The sequence below is a fragment of the Oxyura jamaicensis genome, chromosome 5, assembly GCF_011077185.1.
Source record: "Oxyura jamaicensis isolate SHBP4307 breed ruddy duck chromosome 5, BPBGC_Ojam_1.0, whole genome shotgun sequence".
In the NCBI taxonomy this organism is placed as follows: Eukaryota; Metazoa; Chordata; class Aves; order Anseriformes; family Anatidae; genus Oxyura; species Oxyura jamaicensis.
The window spans coordinates 13,743,558-13,763,806 of record NC_048897.1 but is presented as its reverse complement, the minus strand read 5'-3'; the positions used below and the strand labels follow the sequence as shown (position 1 = coordinate 13,763,806).

Genomic DNA, 20,249 nt, shown 5'->3' with positions numbered 1-20,249 from the left:
AACTTATTTTTCAAAATACACTAAATTTCAATATTTCAAAATTGAGTGACCTTTTTTTTTTTTTTATGGCAGGAATGATTAACTCTTCTTTGTGTAACTTTGCTTAACTTATATCTATAGCAACTTACATAAATGCCACATATATCTCTGAAATCAGATAAAATATCAATGTCATTGTTTGGGTGATTAGAGAATACACTTCACACAGAAACTTGGTTTGCCTTCTCAATTGAAGGTCAGAGCTATTATCTCCTTAAACTGCATCCTGCACATCACAATCAATCTGTCAGAATTCTTATACCTGCCCTTTGCTGCTGCATAGAAGAATTTAACAGAAAGCAGCTAATCAATAGTAGTTATGTACTGTAGCAAAGTGAGGAGCCACATTGCTTGTGAAGAATGTTTAAGGAAAAAATAGTTAAATAACTCCTCTACATGACTAGCAACCTCAATTTTGAAGGACAGTTAATATATTATAATTCAGAGATACAACTGTGTCCTGGTTTCGGTTAGGACAGAGTTATTTTTCCTCCTAGTAGCTGGTAGGGTGCTATGTTTTGGATTAGGATGAGAAGAGTGCTGATAACACACTGATGTTTTAATTGCTGCAGAGCAATGCTTACACTAAGCCAAGGACTTTTCAGCTTCTCGCTCTGTCCTGCCAGCGGGCAGGCTGAGGATGCAGCAAGAGCTGGGAGGGGACAGACCCAGGACAGCTGACCCAAACTGGCCAAAGGGGTATTCCATACCATCTGACGGCATGCTAAACAATATATAGGGGTGGCTAGCCAGGGTGGTGTGCCAACTGCTCGGGGATGGGCTGGGCATAGGTCAGCGGGCAGTGAGCAATTGCATTGTGCATCACTTGTTTCATAAACATTATTATTATTATTATTTCCTATCTTAATAAACTGTCTTTATCTCAACCCACAGGCTTCACTTTCCCATTTCTCTCCCCCATCCCAGAGAGGGAAGGGGGAGGGTGAGTGAACGGGTGGCTGTGTGGTGTTTAGCTGCCGGCCGGGTTAAACCACAACAAACTGAAAGAACAGATTAAATTCTGATGAAGAAACCACTCTATTTTTTCTACATTAAAAAAGTAATTAATGCATTAACTTAATTCTATTTTTTTGCATATTGCATTTAAAGAGTAAAAAATATACATATTCAAAAGAATTTTGGGATTTTAGAGCTTTGTTTAACTTAAAATTTATATCCCAATAATAAGCAAACAAATTATGTAATAGATAAGTATGTTGATAGCATAGCCCATGATTAGTCAGTTACAATAAATTAGTAAGAACAATCGCAGATTCCTCATGTTTCTTAACAAAATTAATTTGTTCATGTTTTCTTCATGTTTTCTTTGTTATTGTAACAGAAAAAAAAATTGTCCTAGCTTAATGTACAGAGTGTTATTGAAGAACTGTAGAAAAAAAAACTGCTGTTAGAAGATGTGTTAGAAAATGGCAGAGTATAAGCTAAAACAGAAGTGACAATGTAAAATAATTGCGTCTAAAACAGAATGACCATGAAATAAGAGTTAGCTGGTATGGTCATTGTTTCCTTTTTTTTTTTTTTTTTTTTTTTTTTTCTACAAGTGACTTTCCTAATAATTTATACATTAAATATTGTACTTGGGAGAGAAACAGCTTTTACAGAACCATATAACATACATCATAACTGTCTAGCATAGCTTTGGTGGTTTTTAAAAGACCACTGATAAATAGAACTGTTTATCAGTTTTAATTACTTCAAAAGACAATAGTCATGATTTAATAATTCCATGTAAAAAATCACACATACTGATTTAGGAGGAAAGAAAGAAAAAAGAATAATGAAGCAATATTACCTTTGTTTTTGTACTTTCTCCTTTAAAGAATAGTCATGCTTGAATTCGTGACAGAAAAGCCATGAAATGCATGCTTTTTTTCTTTTCTGTAAATTCTGTGTACATATATTATTAAAGAACATAAAAAACTATGGTCTCTACTATGCAGCCCCAGATCTAATTTGTACTTTAGAGCAACAAGAATTAGGTGACAAAAACTTTTTTGCTCTTTGAGTAAACATTTCTCAGAGTAATTGTCAAGTCTTGAATTACTGATATTTGCAACTAAAAGTGACTTCTGGAAATCTCTTTCTCCTGATAAATTGGAAACAAACAAACAAACAAAAAACTTAGATTGGTATAGCTGAAAATTTATAGGCAGAAAAAAATGCAGTCATTCAATCTGACCTCACCAGTTATTTCTAAGTAGGGGAAAAGCATTTTCTAACCCCAGTTATGGTACATGTTCTTTAAGACTCATTTCAGAAGCACTAGAAATAGCACTAATGTTTCAGCTCATGCTAATTAGGGACTTTTTATCATGTTACTAGACAAATACCCTACTGTTTGCTTACAAAACAAATATCCTTAGCTGTCTAGTACAGGTAACCTCATCTTTCATTATTTTTCTGAGATACAAATAATAAACTGGGGTACAAAAATTCCTTAGAAAAAGGAACATTTTAATGTAAAAACTAAATCATTTATAGAACCATATAGCATATTAGAAATGTGATGTACTGAGCATATTAGAAATGTGATGTACTGGGTGTGTTTTGAGACTACTGTATGCTCATGTGAAACAAAATTTCTACATAGTCATTTTGCACACCTGTAAATTGCTTTTCCTTTCCATACAAAGTCATGGACACATATTAGGTGGGTGAGAATGAGTCATACATGTTCACAGTCCAAACCCCAGGGACAGTGCAAGAGAGAGGAATATTTACACAAAAACAGTTGTCATTTTCATAGAAAACTATGAATACACAACCAGGGAGAATGGGATAAAAAAAACATCTAAACCAAAACAAAGCAAATCCCCCAAACAGAGGCTCCCTCAGGCCAGTGTCATTGCAGCATTGTTTTGTTTGCAAATCCACAGAGATATAATGTATTTGAAACATAGCTGAAACTGACTGTAGTGATTAATGATCACAACAAACTGATCCAGTAAGCCACATGCATTGCCTTGCCTAACTACATGGTTGCTCAAATTATTTTAACCAATAGATACAATTTTTAATACCCTTGATTTTAAATTGACATTGGGATTCTAGCTTTTACATTGAAAAATCAAGAAAACACCTTCCTTCATGTCTCTCTCTCAAATGATCCTAGACTTGAAATCACTTTTTTTTTTTTTTTTTTCTTTTGCAAGAAAACAGCTATGGTAATCCCTAAAATTTCAGACCTTAGACCAAGGCCAGAAAAACTTAATTCTTTATTCCATCTTCCATTCCTAGCCTGCAGTTGGTAGCCCATTTTGTGATGGTCATAGAAGTAATCTATTTCTTGTATCTTGCTGTAATTAACACACAGAGAGAATTATAAACTTCACAGTCCTAACATAGGAGATCTAAATGACTTACTTTTTTTGTGCAGGGGAGCCTTCAAACCTCTGGTACATTTAAAAAAAAAAAAAAAAAAAAAAGGCTGTGCAACACATCCCTCTATTTCCCCCAGTTATTTCAAAAGAATTTCAAAGTGTGTGGCTCCCTTCCAGCCTACATGACCAGGTTTTGTTGTCCCAGAGGGAAACAAAAGGAAAAGTGTAGTAAAAGCTTATTATATAACACAAACCATACAACCATGCATACTTTCAAGCCAATGTACTATCCTAGAAACTGAGATGTCAGAACTAGAGGTAACCAGACTATACTTGACCATCAGTCAGTTTTAAATACCAGGCTTAGAACATCTACAACCACAATGAATTTCACCAGGAAATCTGTACAAAATTTATAATTTATAGCATGTAAGAGGCAAAAATCATTAAATGGAAAGTTAGGTTCTATACAATTGAAAGCAACTTACATTACTTAAAGGACCATCACAAAATTCCAGGAGTTTTAGCAAAATAATACTTCAAGGCAGACCAAAAGTGAAATTCAGCATTATACATCCCAACCATTTTTTTTTATTAGGTGTATAACACTCAAAACACTCAGTGTGCAGTCTTTAAGACTAATCACCCATCAAAGCTCTGCTCAGCTTGCATGCCAGTACTATTGTATCGTAGTTTTGGAGAAAGCTTATGATATACAGGTTGACCAAACACATAAATTTAGTTAAAAAATTGTTTCAGACCTCAAAATATAAAATTTACTGTTATTGACTAGAAACTTGGCTTTAACAACATATGAGTTTGCTTTTACTTGCATTTTTTTCATCCCAGACTACCTACTTGGAGGATACCAGTATCATCATAAGTGAAAACCTTACCTGTTCTTCAAGAAAAAATTAGAATGGTAAATCATTTCTTTTTGAACTGTTAGAAAGAGACATTTTCACGACTTCTCCTTTTCTTCACGACTGAAATGCCTATCTTTATTACATTTGTGGTACTAAGGTCTAGAAAGAATGCACAAAACTGTTATCTGCACAGAAAAGTTGTATGAGGGTGGAAACTAAACAAAACAAAAAACTATTCTAATTGTAATGACTAAATTGGTGTGCATTTAGTTATAGCTATATAACTTCTGCCATACTGAGTCCAACATTTTATCAAGGAATAAAAACTGGCCACATAGAAAATCTCAGAAAATCTACTTGTGAAATAAAACATACTTGCTTAAAACACAGAAAAAGCTAGATACCCACATGAGCAGTTTAAGCACATCTGTTTTATTAGTGAAGCCTAAACCCAGTTAGTTGTCAGAATGTAACTAGGGAGCTCATTAAAACATGGTGTCAATTACTTCTGATGTACCTATAACACCTTCTTAGGGATCAGCCACAGCTGACAGGGTGTAAGCTACACGATTTGCATCTTCTCACTGAAAAAGATTCTTGTATTTGATTTGAACATATGATTATTTTTATAATGAGTAGTTAATCCACAGGTATGTCTGGAAAGTTGGTATTTTTGTATAGAATCATAGAATATCCCGATTTGGAATGGACCCATAAGGATCATCAAGTCCAACTCCTGGCACTGCACAGGTCTACCCAAAAGTTTAGACCATGTGACTAAGTGCACAGTCCAATCTCTTCTTGAATTCATACAGGCTTGGTGCAGTGACTACTTCACTGGGGAGCCTGTTCCAGTGCGCAACCACCCTCTCGGTGAAGAACCTCCTCCTGACGTCAAGCCTAAACTTCCCCTGCCTCAGCTTACCCCGTTCCTGCGGGTCCTATCATTGGTGTTTATGGGGAAAAGGTCTCCTGCCCCTCCACTCCTCCTCGCAAGGAAGCTGAAGGCAGTGATGAGGTCTCCCCTCAGCCTCCTCTTCTCCAGGCTGAACAGGCCCAGTGACCTCAGCCGCTCCTCATATGTCTTCCCCTCTAGGCCCTTCACCATTTTCATCACCCTCCTCTGGACACTCTCCAACAGTTTAATGTCCTTTTTGTACTGTAGCACCCAGAACCACACACAGTGCTCAAGGTGAGGTCACACCAACATAGGGTAAAGTGGGACAATCCCTTCCCTCAACTGACTAGCAATGCCGTGCTTGATGCATCCCAGGATATGGTTGGCCCTCCTAGCTGCCAGGGCACACTGCTGGCTCATATTCAACTTGCTGTCAACCACGACCCCCGATCCCTCTCTGGGGGGCTTCTCTCCAGCATCTCGTCACCCAGTCTGTACATATAGCCAGGGTTGCCCCGTCTCAGGTGCAGGACCCAGTACTTGCTTTTGTTAAACTTCATGTGGTTGGTGATCGCCCAGTTCTCCAACCTGTCCAGATCTCGCTGCAGAGCCTTTCCACACTCATCCGAGTCCACAACTCCTCCAAGTTTGGTGTCGTTGGCAAATATGTCCAAAACACCTTCTAGTCCTACATCCAAATCATTTATAAAAACATTGAAGAGAACTGGCCCTAAAATGGAGCTGTGAAGGACCCCACTACTGACTAGTGATGTAGCCCCATTTACCACAACCCTTTGAATAAAATATGGTTTTGCTAACTTGATCCATTAAAATGTATTTTTAACACTCATCTCTATATGTAGTCTAGTCTTCAGTAAAAGACACATTAAAAGTGTACCTGCATATTTTCTTTGAAATTCTTTCTATGAAATCTTTGAAGGTTTACCTAGACGGCATTTTGGTTTCTACAAATCCTATACAGAGACTCAGAGATTTCAGGACAATGTACTGTACTGAAACTCACAAAAATCTCAGAGCTGAAGCTGTGGATTCTGCTCCCAAACCAAGGAGCGAATTCCATGGTCTATCCATCAGTCTTCCTGGACTGAACAGGATTTAAGGAGAGATTAAATTTCTCTTGACCTTTGTTTTGTTTGTGTAGTTGAGTGTGTATGTTCAAGGCAACTGCAATGCAAATAGTCATGGAAGATTATCAGTATCCTGCCTGAGTTTCAAATTTTCTATGAGTCTAAGGATAAAGAAAATGAAACAGTAGAGGCATTGCTTTCAAGTTGTACATGTGGCAGAAATCTGTAACTTTATGTAGCATTTTTTGATGAAGCACAAAAATTGTCTAGGGAGTCTATGATTTTTACAAACAAGACTACATCCAATCGTTTATACAAAATAACCCTTACCTATTATTCACTGCCTAGAATGCTTCTGCTCAGTGCTCTCTTGGGATTTCAACCAGTCATTCTCTTTATTCCTTTCAATTTTAAAAAATAAAATACCTTATTACAACCATTCCCAAAGCCTTTCCATCATTGTTTTACATTGACTTTCCTAGCAAGAAAAATCCTGAAGGTATTTTACTTGGAGAGATTTCTAGAATCCCCTGATGCAAGTAGTTGCACTTGCAATCTGACTGGCGGAATTACTGCCTATCTTGCATAATGCCAGTCTGCTGCTTTACAGTCCTTGGAATGGTGAAAGAAAGACAGTTTAAAACACAATTTTTAGCAAAACAAAAATTAATATTTATTTATCATTATAAAGAATTTGATTGGAACTTGGCAATAGTACACTGGTTTGATAAATCATTGGAGAAATACACTTGTAGCATGAGCTAACAACCACTAAACCCACCACGCACTCATATAAAAACTGTTGTAAGTTAACAAAAAAGAAGTAAGAGCTTTGTGTCATTCAGGAAGTAACATTTTTACAAATCTCAGAATCAAAGAACTCTGAAGACAGGAGATACTGAAAGTTTTCATGTAACCTCACTACAGGTCAAGGAAACAGCAGAGCTAAACTATCTACAGCAGTACTAAACTATCAACACTGCCAAAGTATTTTTATATGGAAGGTGTAGTATTTTTGACCAGTTGCAATGAAAATTTATTCATTTTAACCCAAATGAAAGGTAAATGTTATGTTAGCATTTGAATAGGAATGGAAAACTTACCAACAGTTTAGTGCATATAAATTGAAAATGGTCCAGTTAATGTTGTTATAACTTAAAATGAAGCCCTGTCCTGTTTATCAGAGACAGCTAAACTATTATAAAAGACAAGTATTGCCCACTTTTCTATTTGTAAATATTTCTGCATGATCTTAGGAAATTTAATGGTACGATTGCCTTATTTCTTTCTGGACAACAATGAATCACATTCTGTTCACAGACTGTCACTTCTTCCCTCAAATACAGAGTTCTGCAGCCCTTTGAGGGCCAGGTGTCTATCCTCAGGATGAGTCTATCCTCATTTATTTTCCATAGCTTTCTGCTGTATCTGTGCCTCCCATGTTCACTGCATGTCTGCCCTATTGGGCATGATCCACACACAGGTTGTGGTTAAGTCTTGTTTCTAATAATACTTCTCATCCTATTCTATGTTGTGCTTTCATAGCAGTCTCTTTCACTTCAACTCTTGAACCCAATGCCTGATTTCTAAATTCCAGAAGCAGGGACAGGAAAGAATTTGAACAGCTTTTTAAATTTATTCATCTGAGTTAAGAAAACAACTTGAGTTTGTCTTCCTGAAATACTGTTTGCAACATGAATTGCTATGGCACATACCACTACAGTATTGCAGAATATGGATATTTTAAATATTTATTAGGACTTGGCTTCTTTTCCTTGAATTATATCTTCCATACATTTAGGAGGGAGGGTTCAATGTACTTCAAAAGGGCGATATTTAATGCAAGTTGATACCAACAATGCAGTCCGTGTGGCTCTGACACAGATGCTTTTGTCCCTTACACTAAACCAGCAACTGTCAGAGAACTGCATGAGCACAAGACAACAGTCATTTTTTTCCCACACAACTGCTGAAGACTGCGAGGAAAGGCACAAAACAACAGCATTCCCCCAAGGACTTTAAACTGGATTCTTTCATTGCAGTGATACAAATGCTTTTAGCTGGCGGACTGAGAGCAGTGCTTGTAAAATCCTAGTAGGGAAGTGATGCAGTTTTACTGCCTTCTCTGCCCAGCCTTCCCTTGTGCTGTGACCCCTGGGTCTCTCTTTCTCTGGAAAGATTTTGCAGCAACTGATCAGGCTTCACAGGCTTTGTAGAATACATACCAAGAAAGATATATTGCTGGAGCAGGAAAACAAAAAGAAAAAAAGTCTTTGCCAGAAGTCTGCTGTTGTTTCTGATATTTTAACAAAAAGATGAATTTAAAATTTATCAATTATAATTGTGATATTTTGTACTAGGAACAAGAGAATGTGGGTTTTATATTCTCAGGTCCCTATTTTATTCCTGACCATGATTTTATTCTAAATTACTTCCTTGCAAACCTTAGTTTATAATAATGAATATATATATATATATATATATATATATATAAAAGATGATATTTCTCTCTGAATTGTTACAGAATAGTAAGAAATGCTACACTGAAGTATATGTTGTATTATTACAGCCTCTGCCCAGGCTTTGGAAAAAAACTTTAGTAAGATTAAGGAAGAGCACAGCTAGCCTAGCACTATGTATATCTGACATTTAACAAAACTTGTCCTCCTAAATCTTTCACTACAACTTTGCTCTTGTAGAGCGTTCTCATTTTATGTGCAATACATGTCTCCGTCTTCATCTACAAACAGTAACAAACTGCAGTCAATAAATAACACAAGAGCTGTTAAACACCAAAGGGCAAGCAAGGGCTAGAGATCATACTTCATAATGGTCTTAAAAAATGAGAGGCAAGCTGTGGAGCCACCTCTTAGGATGAGGAGTTGCAAGTGAGCCAGTAAGAGAGAAACCTGCTACTGAATATGGAAAGACTGTTCAAAGACTGTTTACATGTTTGTTTCATGTAAAGACTGCGGAGTGTGTTCTGTGAAGCATTATTAGTCAGCCATTGAACATGAAAACATACCCTTCCTCGTCCCACCTCCTTTTCCTCTTTCAGTGTTGTTGCAGAGATTGAATAGAGACTTCAGAAGAAAGGATTTTAATCTAACACTAAAATGAGATTATTGGCAATATCTAGCTGTTAATGATGCTTCCTTCATGAATGGATGCTAAGGGTTATGCAACCTTGCTTGGCAGATAAATGGTACCTTTCTCAGCCATCTGTCTTACAAATTATCCTGTATGTACAGCTATTATTTCAGTCAGACACTGGCAGCTCTACAATTGTTCATGTTCTCCGTGAAGAATAGTACCTGTCATCCTATTTGAGTGCTCCGACTTAACAGACCTGTTTTCAGCTTGTCGGAAATGCTGAAGGACTGCACGTGGAAAAGCAACAGAAATGAACAGATAAGATAAAAAACCATGGCACTAATTTCTCAATAGATAGGTGTAAAGACTACTTGGGAACATCCTGAAAGAATTTTGCTAGAACTGGCTGCTAAAAGCACAGATGGTTCTCTACCGACTTGTGAGAAAACACTAATGGCAAGCTCTCCACCACTGTTGTTCTCTTTCCTTGGAGCTGCTTGGCTCACTTGAGCTCACTTGGCAGTTACTTTATCACCTCTTCTGACTTGCTCAAGTGGAGACTCGGAGGTCTCCTCATCTTCTCCACTCTCACCTCAGAATTAGGCTGCTCTTGATTTGCAGTCTGATTAGTACTCATAATTTATCCCTAAAAAGCAATATCAGAATGCTTCAGACTGAACTAAACTCTCTTACAAGCCTCAAACAACTGAATGTAGCAATTTATTATTAAAGCTAAATGCTTTTTATCAGAGTGCCAACCATAGCTACATAAAGGATCTCACAGCTGTTGTAAATGTTAATAGATGCCATGTTTAATAAAACTGGTAAACATTTTAGAAAGAAAGATTCTCATTAAAATCTTAATACTCCCCACAAACACATTTTTTGTAGAAATCCATCTTTTCTAATCATGCTAGAAATTTATTATGCAAATAAAGTTTTACCGTATCTTTCTGAAATGCGATGGGGGTGGGGAGAGACAAAAAACCCTGACTCATTGATTTGACTGGAAACCAGCTAGTTGATTAATTTTAGTTCCAAAGATTTTCATTTTGATATATTATGAAACATTGCCTAATATTTTTTTTATTATTTTTTTTTTTTTTCAGATTTCCTTTCTGTTCTATTCAGAAGAGAACACTTATGACCAAAGAAAACTTTGTCCTCACATCTTTAGCAGCAACAAAATTCCAGCACAATACGGGCTAGAACTTCAGTTCCCCTGCAAAAGCAACTATAATTTTAGCTACCTAAAAGAAAGAGCTGTGAAAGAACTTAAAAACATCATTTGGTATTTTGTTAGATGCCTATTTTCTATGTTTCTAAAGCCATACAATTCCCCTATCCAACAAGCTTACTTTTATATCCAGAATACGTAGGCTTAACATGAATCAAAATACTTGAAATAGTACCCTTACACTCAGTCTGGAGTTATCCGGTCATTGTGACAATGAAGATTTTATGAGATAACAGCAAATAAAAAGAAACACTCAAAAAAAAAAAAAAAAAAAAAAAGAGTTGAAACATCTAGCATCATACAGTGTTTCATATGATGCACAATACAAGCTGAGCTTATGTGATATGAACTGGTTGTCCAGTTTTAGAATCACTGGAAAATACAGTTTTTAGGTAAGTCCATGTCCTTAGCCCACTGGTAGCTGACCACTTTCACGTGATTAGTTTTGAAAAAAAAATTAAGGCAATTTATTAACCTGAGACATCCTTAGTGAATAGTGGTTAGGTCTTAATGATCTACTCACTACTGTATAGAAAAGAACTTAATTACATTGGCCAAATTATGATTTGTTAATTTGTTACATATAAATTATAATAAAATGCTCTTCTGATCAATTTCTGTTCTGATCTACCAGAGATCTATTGCTTTTTAGTAAAAGTTTCAAGCAGTTTGGGCACTGAGCACACACTGCGTTCAACATCAGACTTTTGACAAGCGTTCTAGCAAATTTTTCCTGGTAGCTGATATAGTACAGACCTTTTTAAAGCCTGGAAAAAAAACAAAAAACAAAAACAAAAAAACAGATGGCATCAGAATCAGTTCATACTTGATGTAAATCTACAAGCAGCCCTCATTTTAATATACGGATTGCTTCTCTGTGTTTATAGAAGTTTAAGAACTCAACCTTTATAGCTTTATTCCCACCGGACAATTAGAATTGCTTTTATTTTAATTAAAAAAAAACAAACAGTAAAAGTAGACGAGCAAAAGAAAATAATTCATCAATAAGCACTTTATAGCAAATTGAAATAAAATTTAACACAATTCTTTTTAACCTGCTTTTACGTCGGATGCTTACTTATGTTAAGTATGGTCTGGAATCCTCTTGGACATGAAATCATTCTACCTAGTTCCCCTTACTCCCTAGCTGTCTAGCTAGGGAGTCCCCCTAGCTCCCCCCCCGCCCCCCCCAAAACCTTTCATCCTTCTAGTGGAAACTAATTTTTTGTTCAGTTCTGCTAGAGTGAAATATAATTCTCCTAGAGTGAAACAGAAAAATGTAATTTAGAAATCATTTGTATTTTGAATGAACAAATTAAAATAGACATATAGAAATAATCCAAGGACAGCTTTCTTTTGATCACAGTTAAAGTATTTAATGACAAAATCAGGGTTTCCAGTAATCACCCTAGAGAGCAGATCCCACTCTTATTTATTTATTTATTTTACCCAGAATGGCACAAAATTTCTACATCTCTGAGAACTTTATAAGGAATTGGTTACAATAGATACCAGCAAGTATTACAATTCTGGCATATCATAGCAAAACCTATCTACCCTTAAGATCACTTTTGTTAATATTTCACATAATGCACGACTTTTGCTAGACACAAAAGTAGCCTTTTAAGACAGAGTTTGCAGTACAGTAGTTTCAAGTCTAACAATGCATTGTTTTTATTCTTTGCAGAACTTTAAAAAGATAAAGAAACTATTGATGTTGTTACAATTTACAAATACATTCTTTCATATGAAACATTAACCTGAATTTTAGTATATGTTATGTACATGACTATCTAATACTATATTGTATATACTACAAGCTAAGTTCCAGAAGGAAGTTGCAATGCTGTAAGATTTACCTTTGGATAGACATTTATACACCTCTATTTTTTTTCTTCTAAAAACTACCAAATATAGTAGTTTAATGAATAGCAAGAACAAAGTGAACACACAAATAACCCCCTTTTCCTTCATTCAGTAACACTAGGTTACTCAGAATTCCCATAGTAAATGGCTTTTGATGGTGAGATAAAAGTCCTGAGTTATGATACATAACACAATACATTTAACTGGAGGATATACAAAAAAAAAAATATCCTGAAAAACTGTCATTAGGATTAAAGCAATGCCTTAGAACAGTTCAGCTCACAAATGACCTAGAACTTAGCAGTGCAGCTGTGACCTTGACCTGTTCAGCTGATACTCATGTAAACACCTGAAAACCTATGCCTTTTTATCTCAGTTTAGACAAGTAATTCTTTTCAGGTTTATCTGATCTGAGGTTTCAACATTTCTTCTGAATTATTGACAAGCTTAGAAGGCCAGCTAGATGGCAGCAGTTCAAAATCTATTCCTTCCTTCTCTCAGGAGACGGACTTGGAAGTTAGCAGCAGGATTTAGTTATAAATAAAAAAAAAAAAAAAGAGTTGAAAAGATGATGACAGAACCTATGTGGTCAAATATGTACTCCCCAGACTGAATTCTAATGCAACTATTTTTAAAAATTAGTCTAACATTTTGTCTCTAGTAGGAATTTCTAATGAGGGACTGTTTTCCTCATTGATTTGCAGAAATATCCATAGACATTACAATGGCACTCAGAAAGATACTGACGTTTCCAGCACAAGCATTAATTGTAAGTAGCTTGACTGAGTGTGCAGAGCTCATCTTGTTAATGAGCCTGTTCTGACTTGTAACACAGAGCTGGCCAAACTCCTTTTCAATTGACAGTGCACAATGTGGTAACTGTTAGAGCTGATGCTAAATCTGTCTAAATGATCGTATGGTACTACACAGATGACAAATTTACGCCTTCTGTCAATTCCCACTGTGATGTTAAATAACAAGCTTCACATAAATCAGTTTAAAGTATATGAAAAAATAGATGTGAAGTTTGAATGCAATCAGTTTTAAAAACATGATGTCTCTAAGTTCATATAAGAATGTTTCCCTAAAGCCAAACATCTTTTAACAATGAGTATTTCCAAGACAGAATTTAAGTTGATTCAGCTTACAGAAACCAAAATATTCTCAATTACTATAGCTGCTTTTATCTTTCTTTCAAGCACTGCTCTGAAGACTTTAGACTGCTTAAAGTGTCATTAATAATGCAAATATCTAATTCTACATTGAAAACTACAGTACATTCATTTAATGACAGCTTTCTGGATCTCTGGTAGGATGAGGACAGAAGATTCTGAAGTGCATTGCTTTTAAAGAGCATGCATCTCTGGAAGATGAAGGCTGAAACTTCTGCTAGGATTTCTATTTCTTCCTTAATGGTGTAAAACAAACAAAAAAAAAGCAACCTTTTTTTTTTAAAAAAAAAAAATTAAAGCATATTAGAATGTTTTAAAAATGTTAAGAAACTATATGTGAAGTAAAAAAAAAAAAAAAAAAAAAAAAAGAGTAACCTGCTTATCTTTGTAAAATAATACAGTCCATGTATTGCATACAGTGCATATAGTATGAAGTACGGAGTCACTCTTCCGGTCATAATGTAAATGTTGAAAAATGAGACACAAACTAGAAGGTACGATTCTAATGTACTGAGACACGCTTTTTCAAAGCCTCCATTTTAAAAATCAGATGATTAACTAAAGACAAAAGTCATTCTAATCAAATTTCTCAGGAGTGTTCCCAAAAATTCTTACTGTAAGATTATGAAGAATATGATGTGGAAAATGTTGAATTTTCAGTTATGTAAACACCTGAAAAACTATGCCTTTTTATCTCAGTTTAGACAAGTAATTCTTTTCAGGTTTATCTGATCTGAGGTTTCAACATTTTTAGCCTTTAGGCCAGAGAATCATAGGTAAAAAGAAAACGAAATGTTATTTAACAGCGGATTGCTAAATACTAGACTGTGTTTGAGGCACAGCTCTGTGTGTTTAGACGCATAATTTACTTCCTTTCTCAATGTTGAAACTTCAAGCATACATCCTTTATGTTTCATTCTACTGCTCAAATAATCCATCTGGAAGGTAAAATAGAAATATTCAAAATGCAGCACTGGTGACAGATTCCCCTATGAAATTCAAATACGCATTTCTGAATGCTGGTGATGGCACATGCAAAACTTCCTACACTGGGTAGGATAAGAGTTTGTTTCCCAGGACAGAGCAGTAATCTGCACCATAGTTACAACCTCAGATGATCAACTCCAACATTCAAATTCTGCTGATGCTACATAAAATGAAGGAAAGTATACCCCTTTTTGGATGTTATTTCCACACAAACGTCCATACCCAGTTAATAACTTTGCTATACAATATCAGGAAAGAGTATCGTACAGTATTAGGAAAGAGTATTGGGGAAGAATATTACTATTTTAATCCTGATCAGCTTGTCATTTGGTCCAGTTCCCATTTACTTTAGCTCCTGTAACAACAGAAATACAGGTACAAAGTACTGCAGGACTGTATAGCAGTATTACAAAAAAGGAACAAAATATAAGTCAAAAAGGTAGAAATGCAACATTTTTTCCTGCACAGAAACTGAAAGAATGCATTTCCACTGAACTGGAAGGAAAAAAAGCACACAAGTCTTGATCTCCTGTAAAAACTGCTGAATCTAGACTTCAGTTTCTCTCAGGAAGATTTCAGCGTTGGGCAGTATCTCAGCACTTGTGCTTCATTGCAAGCTGAAAAAAAAAAAAAAAGAAAGAAAAGAAGAATTAGAGAGGCAACATTTGTACCAATGGCTATGTCAAGCTTATATGGGTAGTTTGAATCAGAAGAGTTTGTAAACTGAATTCTCCAAAAGATGCCAGAAATCGTGAACTTCTTTGCACAGGGATAGGCAAACAATTTGCCTCTGTGATAGATGCCTAAAGTTTCCCTTTGCTATGGTGAGGAGGCAGAATTTATGTTTTCAGAGCTATGTTTCCCAATGTTCCACTATTTTGCTGTGTGATGAAAACTGTGTGTGTAAGCAAGAGCCTAAAAACAGAGACACGCATGTAATAAGGGTCATTTAGACCTAATGATTTGGATTATTACAATCAGAAAGTCTAGACATTGTTTAAAACACTTGTTCAACAGCTCTGCTTTTACATGATGATGAAAAATTAAGGACTGATTGTCTTTCTATCTCTGCAATTACTGAATAGTTCAATTTCAAATAATTAAAAAATGGACTGAAAACTAGGAATAAGAGAGAAGAAAGCTAAAGTGAGATAAATCCTGTATAAAAACTGTAGACAAACTGACTTTGCTAAATCAACTAGAGAACTTAGTTTTAGACTCTGTATAATATAAAAATGATATCTGTAGATAATAGCATGCTATACAAAGCTGAGATGTGTTATGTAGAAACCTGATGTAGGTGCAGCTAACATTTCATTTGCTAACAGTGAAATGAGGACCAACAGATGACTCAAATTTAATTGACATGAACCTTTCATACTCAAGGGCCTAGTCATAAAAAGACTAGGGAAATTGTGGGCCATCTCCATAAGGAAATGGGAGACTTGGTTACCTGGATATGGAAAAGGCTGCGGTAATCAATGACTCTTTTTGCCTCAGTCTTCACTGGCAAGAGCTCCAGCCACATAGCCTGGGTCCCAGAAGGCAGGGACTGGGAGAAAGATGAACTGCTCACTGTAGGAGATGATCAGGTTTGAGATCAACTACAGAACCTGAAAGCGCACAAGTCCACAGGACCTGACGAGATAAATCCATGGGTCCTGAGGGTTGGCTTGTATAGAACTGCACAGTATCAATCTAATGCAATAAAGCAGCACTGTTTGGCATAAGCATGAAAAAGCCTAAAGCATGTGCTAGGCATTGAAAGTATCAAATTTGCCAGCTAAAATGGTTGCTCGTGTTCAGAAAGTGTTTAGCTTTTTTATTATTATTATTATTATTTTGGAAAAGCATACTGCCTGCTGTGGATGTATTAAAAAGTCACCAAATCAAGTACTGTAGATGCCCACAACTTCTGTCACAGAGATGGATGGAAGTTGAACACCATTATGCACATGCAGAAGCAACAGTATGATCAATATCTTCCACAAAAATAGGCAATATCCATATGTTCCTGAGATGGAACTGTTATTCAAAATCCTCATAACATTTCCAGATATAAAAAGATACCTCTTCAGAAACAGTCACAAGCCAATGACTTCTAATCAAAGGTGGATTAACAATAATTTCACTGTATTGCTGCACACAGTGTGTTTTTGCAGTCTGTACAGAACATGATAGTTTCACAACAGGAGTTCACTGATACACAGTTGAATTTTAAAGCCTTCTCAGCACTAGCATCATCTCATTCCATGTGCACTAGTTGTTTAAAAAAAAACAACAAAACAAATAAAAACAAAAACAAAAACAAACACAAAATCTCCCCCTAAAACACCAAAGATATGCCTTAAATTATTCCAAAGTATATATCTGAAATACAGTTATTTATATTAATTACTGCAAAAGTAGTGATTCCTTTTTCCTCTGATTGTCCCCATCCCCATTTTTTTTCCTATTGGTTTTGCCATGGACTTTTAACAGATAACTTTTTAATCACTGTAATGTTAAATTTACACTTATTCTGAGCAACCTCAGATGTTCTTATATCCTTACATAAAATGGTGTCATAGTTTTGTTGTCATTTATCAATATAGCACTTAATCAGTTTGAATCATAGAATCATAGAATATTCTGAGTTGGAAGGGACCCTTAAGGATCATCAAGTCCAACTCTTGACACCGCACAGGTCTACCCAAAAGTTCAGACCATGTGACTAAGTGCACAGTCCAATCTCTTCTTAAATTCAGACAGGCTCGGTGCAGTGACAACTTCCCTGGGGAGCCTGTTCCAGTGTGCAACCATACTGAAAAAGAAATGTCCTCAAAACTTAGTATATAAATGAAATACAATAAAGCAAAATAAAAATAAGACTGACAAGAAGCAGATTGACTGGAATTTTTACTACTAGTAAGATATATTAATAAAATATATATAAAAAGGGGTGGGTATTCACATCAATGTAAAACACAACATGTATGTCTACCTGCTCTTCAGATTTGCTCTTCCATATTACTTTTTTTTCCCCTACTTCCTCCACTGTGACATGAAACAGACATTCAACATATGACTAAAGAATGTCTGAAGTCTCATGACATGAGGCCTCCTTGACCATCAGTTCCATTAATATTTTTGTCACACTACTGTAGCAATGAACTGCTTGCCTATCTAAAGCGAAAAAAAAATAAAATTGCCAGATTAGAGACTGGGATCAGAAACTAATAGATTAAAGAATCTATGCTCTGAAGAAGTTAATTCCTATTTTGTATGAGCAGCATTATCAGCATTTCTGACTGTAAAGCAATCATTCTTGCAGGAATGAGTAGCTGTTTCCTTAAATCAGAAGGAATACCTATCTTCTCCCATCTCAGTGTTAGACAGCAGCATGAAGAAATTCATACTTAGTAACAGAATTCTGGAAGAGCATCCAGAATGCTCTTTGACAGTATTTGTTACTCCCTGCTCTCCACTTAAACACAGAACAGATAGTAGAATTGCAAAATTGAATCCTAATATTGAGTACTTTTTGTACCAAAAAAAAAAAACCCACACCAAACTAAAACAAACAGCCTGAAGGTATCAGTTTTTCCTATTTACAGCCTCTTATAAAAGGAGTGGGAAGATGGATTTGAAATATGCTTCAGAAAGGCTAGGACAGGTAGTTTCATTTTAATTCAAGTAGAAATGCAGCAAACCACAGATCCATTCAGAGAACTTATAAACCAGAAATCAGCCAAATGAGGAATAAATACAAGGAAAAGTGTATGCTGTTTGTAAACAGTGACTGACTGCATTTCTTTCTAGAGCTTCCTCATGAGAAAGGAATGTGTGACTTGGACTTACTGAGAGCCTTGCCCCCAAGTCTTACCTTGTGTGCAGTTTCTGCAAACTGCTGAGCACTGTTTTTCAGCTCCTCTGTCTTTTCTTCTGCTCGACCTAGCCTTTCACCGCGCTCATTCAAAGCTTGACTTGCCTTCTGCACTGCACTTGTCACACTGTCTGCTGCTGAATGGAGTATGCTGTTTCCTGCAATACCAAAATAAGCTGTTAGAACACACAAATGCAGATATACTGTATATTACACACAAAGTATAAATATAAATAATATATTTTCACTTATAATGTTCTAGAGTTAACGCATTATCCGCCAGTTTGTCATCTAGTTGCAATATTGATACAGGGATAAGTTACCGGTTTTTTCAATGAAACAGTGTCATAAAAAGATGGTATTGCAACATAGTACTTGGGAAATATAAGGAAACAGTGGACTTAGCTATTTTTTTTTTTAAAGTGTTATGCTCTTATACCATTTCAGGAACTTACTCTATTAAATCCATGATACAGATTACAAGTGCACAGCTTCTTCCAAATACTCTTATCTTTATATAAAGTAACTTTCTTTGAGACAGTCACACTATGTCCCTGTAGAATAAATGAAAAACTCTGCAGGACAATTCTGTAGGAAGGCACCATTTTCTTCTATACTGTAATCATAACAATCATCTTTCATTTACAAGTCCACCCAAACACTATTGCTACAGTCAGCTTATGCTGCTCTGATCTATCTATCTTCATCCCTTCTCCATGTGAAGCAGTGGTTATGCTCCATGTCACAGCATACTGAATTAAATTGAAACCTTCAGATTCAAAGCCCAAGTAAGACTCAGTATCATCTAAACCCTTAGCCTTATCATCCAGATCTCCTTAATAATTTATTTAATTCTCTGGCATACAATGTCGGAGCCCCAAGAAAGGGCTTATCCTCTTTCTTGAAGGAACTGACAATAAACGTTTACAACACATACAATAGTGCAAACTGAAAACTCCTCACATAAAAGTTGCATATCTTCAACATGAACTGGTATATGTATTAGAACCCATGCATGACAAAAAATTATGTCCTATCCTTTATTCTTTTCACCAAAAGGACTAGCAAAAATTAAACTTTCCACAATATGGTGGTATGATAGTTCCTTGGTAGCTTCCATTAGAACTCCAAAAGCTTTAAAACAATCTACCTTACATGGAATTAATTATCTAGACATATACAAAGGCACTGTGAGAGTCAGAAAGACAATACACAGAATATTAATCAGTAGGCACGCTGTCACTGCTAATTTTCTGAACTACAACCCTAAATGTTACATTCACCCAGACCCTTTTTTCACAGAATTAAAAACAAATATGTAACAGTTAAATGCATTATGCTGGTGAAGCTATAAAACTAGTTCAATACACAAAACTTATGTGAGCACCGCAGCAAATCTGTGTTACAATAGTCTCTTATTCTTACAGACATACAAAGACAACTGAAAATAAATACCTACCTGCTAATTTTATCATTAATCTGAAAAGTGTTTCTACTGAAAAATATTCTCAGGTTAAAAAATAAAACCCCAACATTATTTTGAATGGTTATTTTGCTACTAATTTTCATGAGGAAAGCCAAGAACAAAAGATCCATTGAGACTAACGTTACAGATAATACTTCTTTCCTTAGAAACCGCAAACAAACAATGAAGAGTGAAACCAGAATTTGCTCCAAGTAGCCTATGATACAACAGTGCAAGCTACATGCACTAACCCCTGAGAAAAAACAGTATCTTCCTAACTAAATGAAAACTATTACTAAATTATGTGGGGGAGGGGAAGGACCCAAGAACCT

General features: G+C 35.7%; 1 protein-coding gene across 2 annotated transcripts in view; it reads right to left on the bottom strand.

Annotated features, from left to right (window-relative positions):
• Positions 1–14,771: 14,771 nt before the first annotated feature.
• Positions 14,772–20,249, bottom strand: part of STXBP6 (syntaxin binding protein 6) — a 106,662-nt gene continuing 101,184 nt past the window's right edge. For both annotated transcript variants that reach the window (XM_035328042.1, XM_035328041.1), the window contains 2 exons: positions 18,453–18,610; positions 14,772–15,204 (listed from right to left, as the gene is read on the bottom strand). In XM_035328042.1, the coding sequence (XP_035183933.1) occupies positions 15,181–15,204; positions 18,453–18,610 (182 nt within the window). In that variant the 3' untranslated portion in view covers positions 14,772–15,180. The remainder of the gene's footprint in view (positions 15,205–18,452; positions 18,611–20,249) is intronic.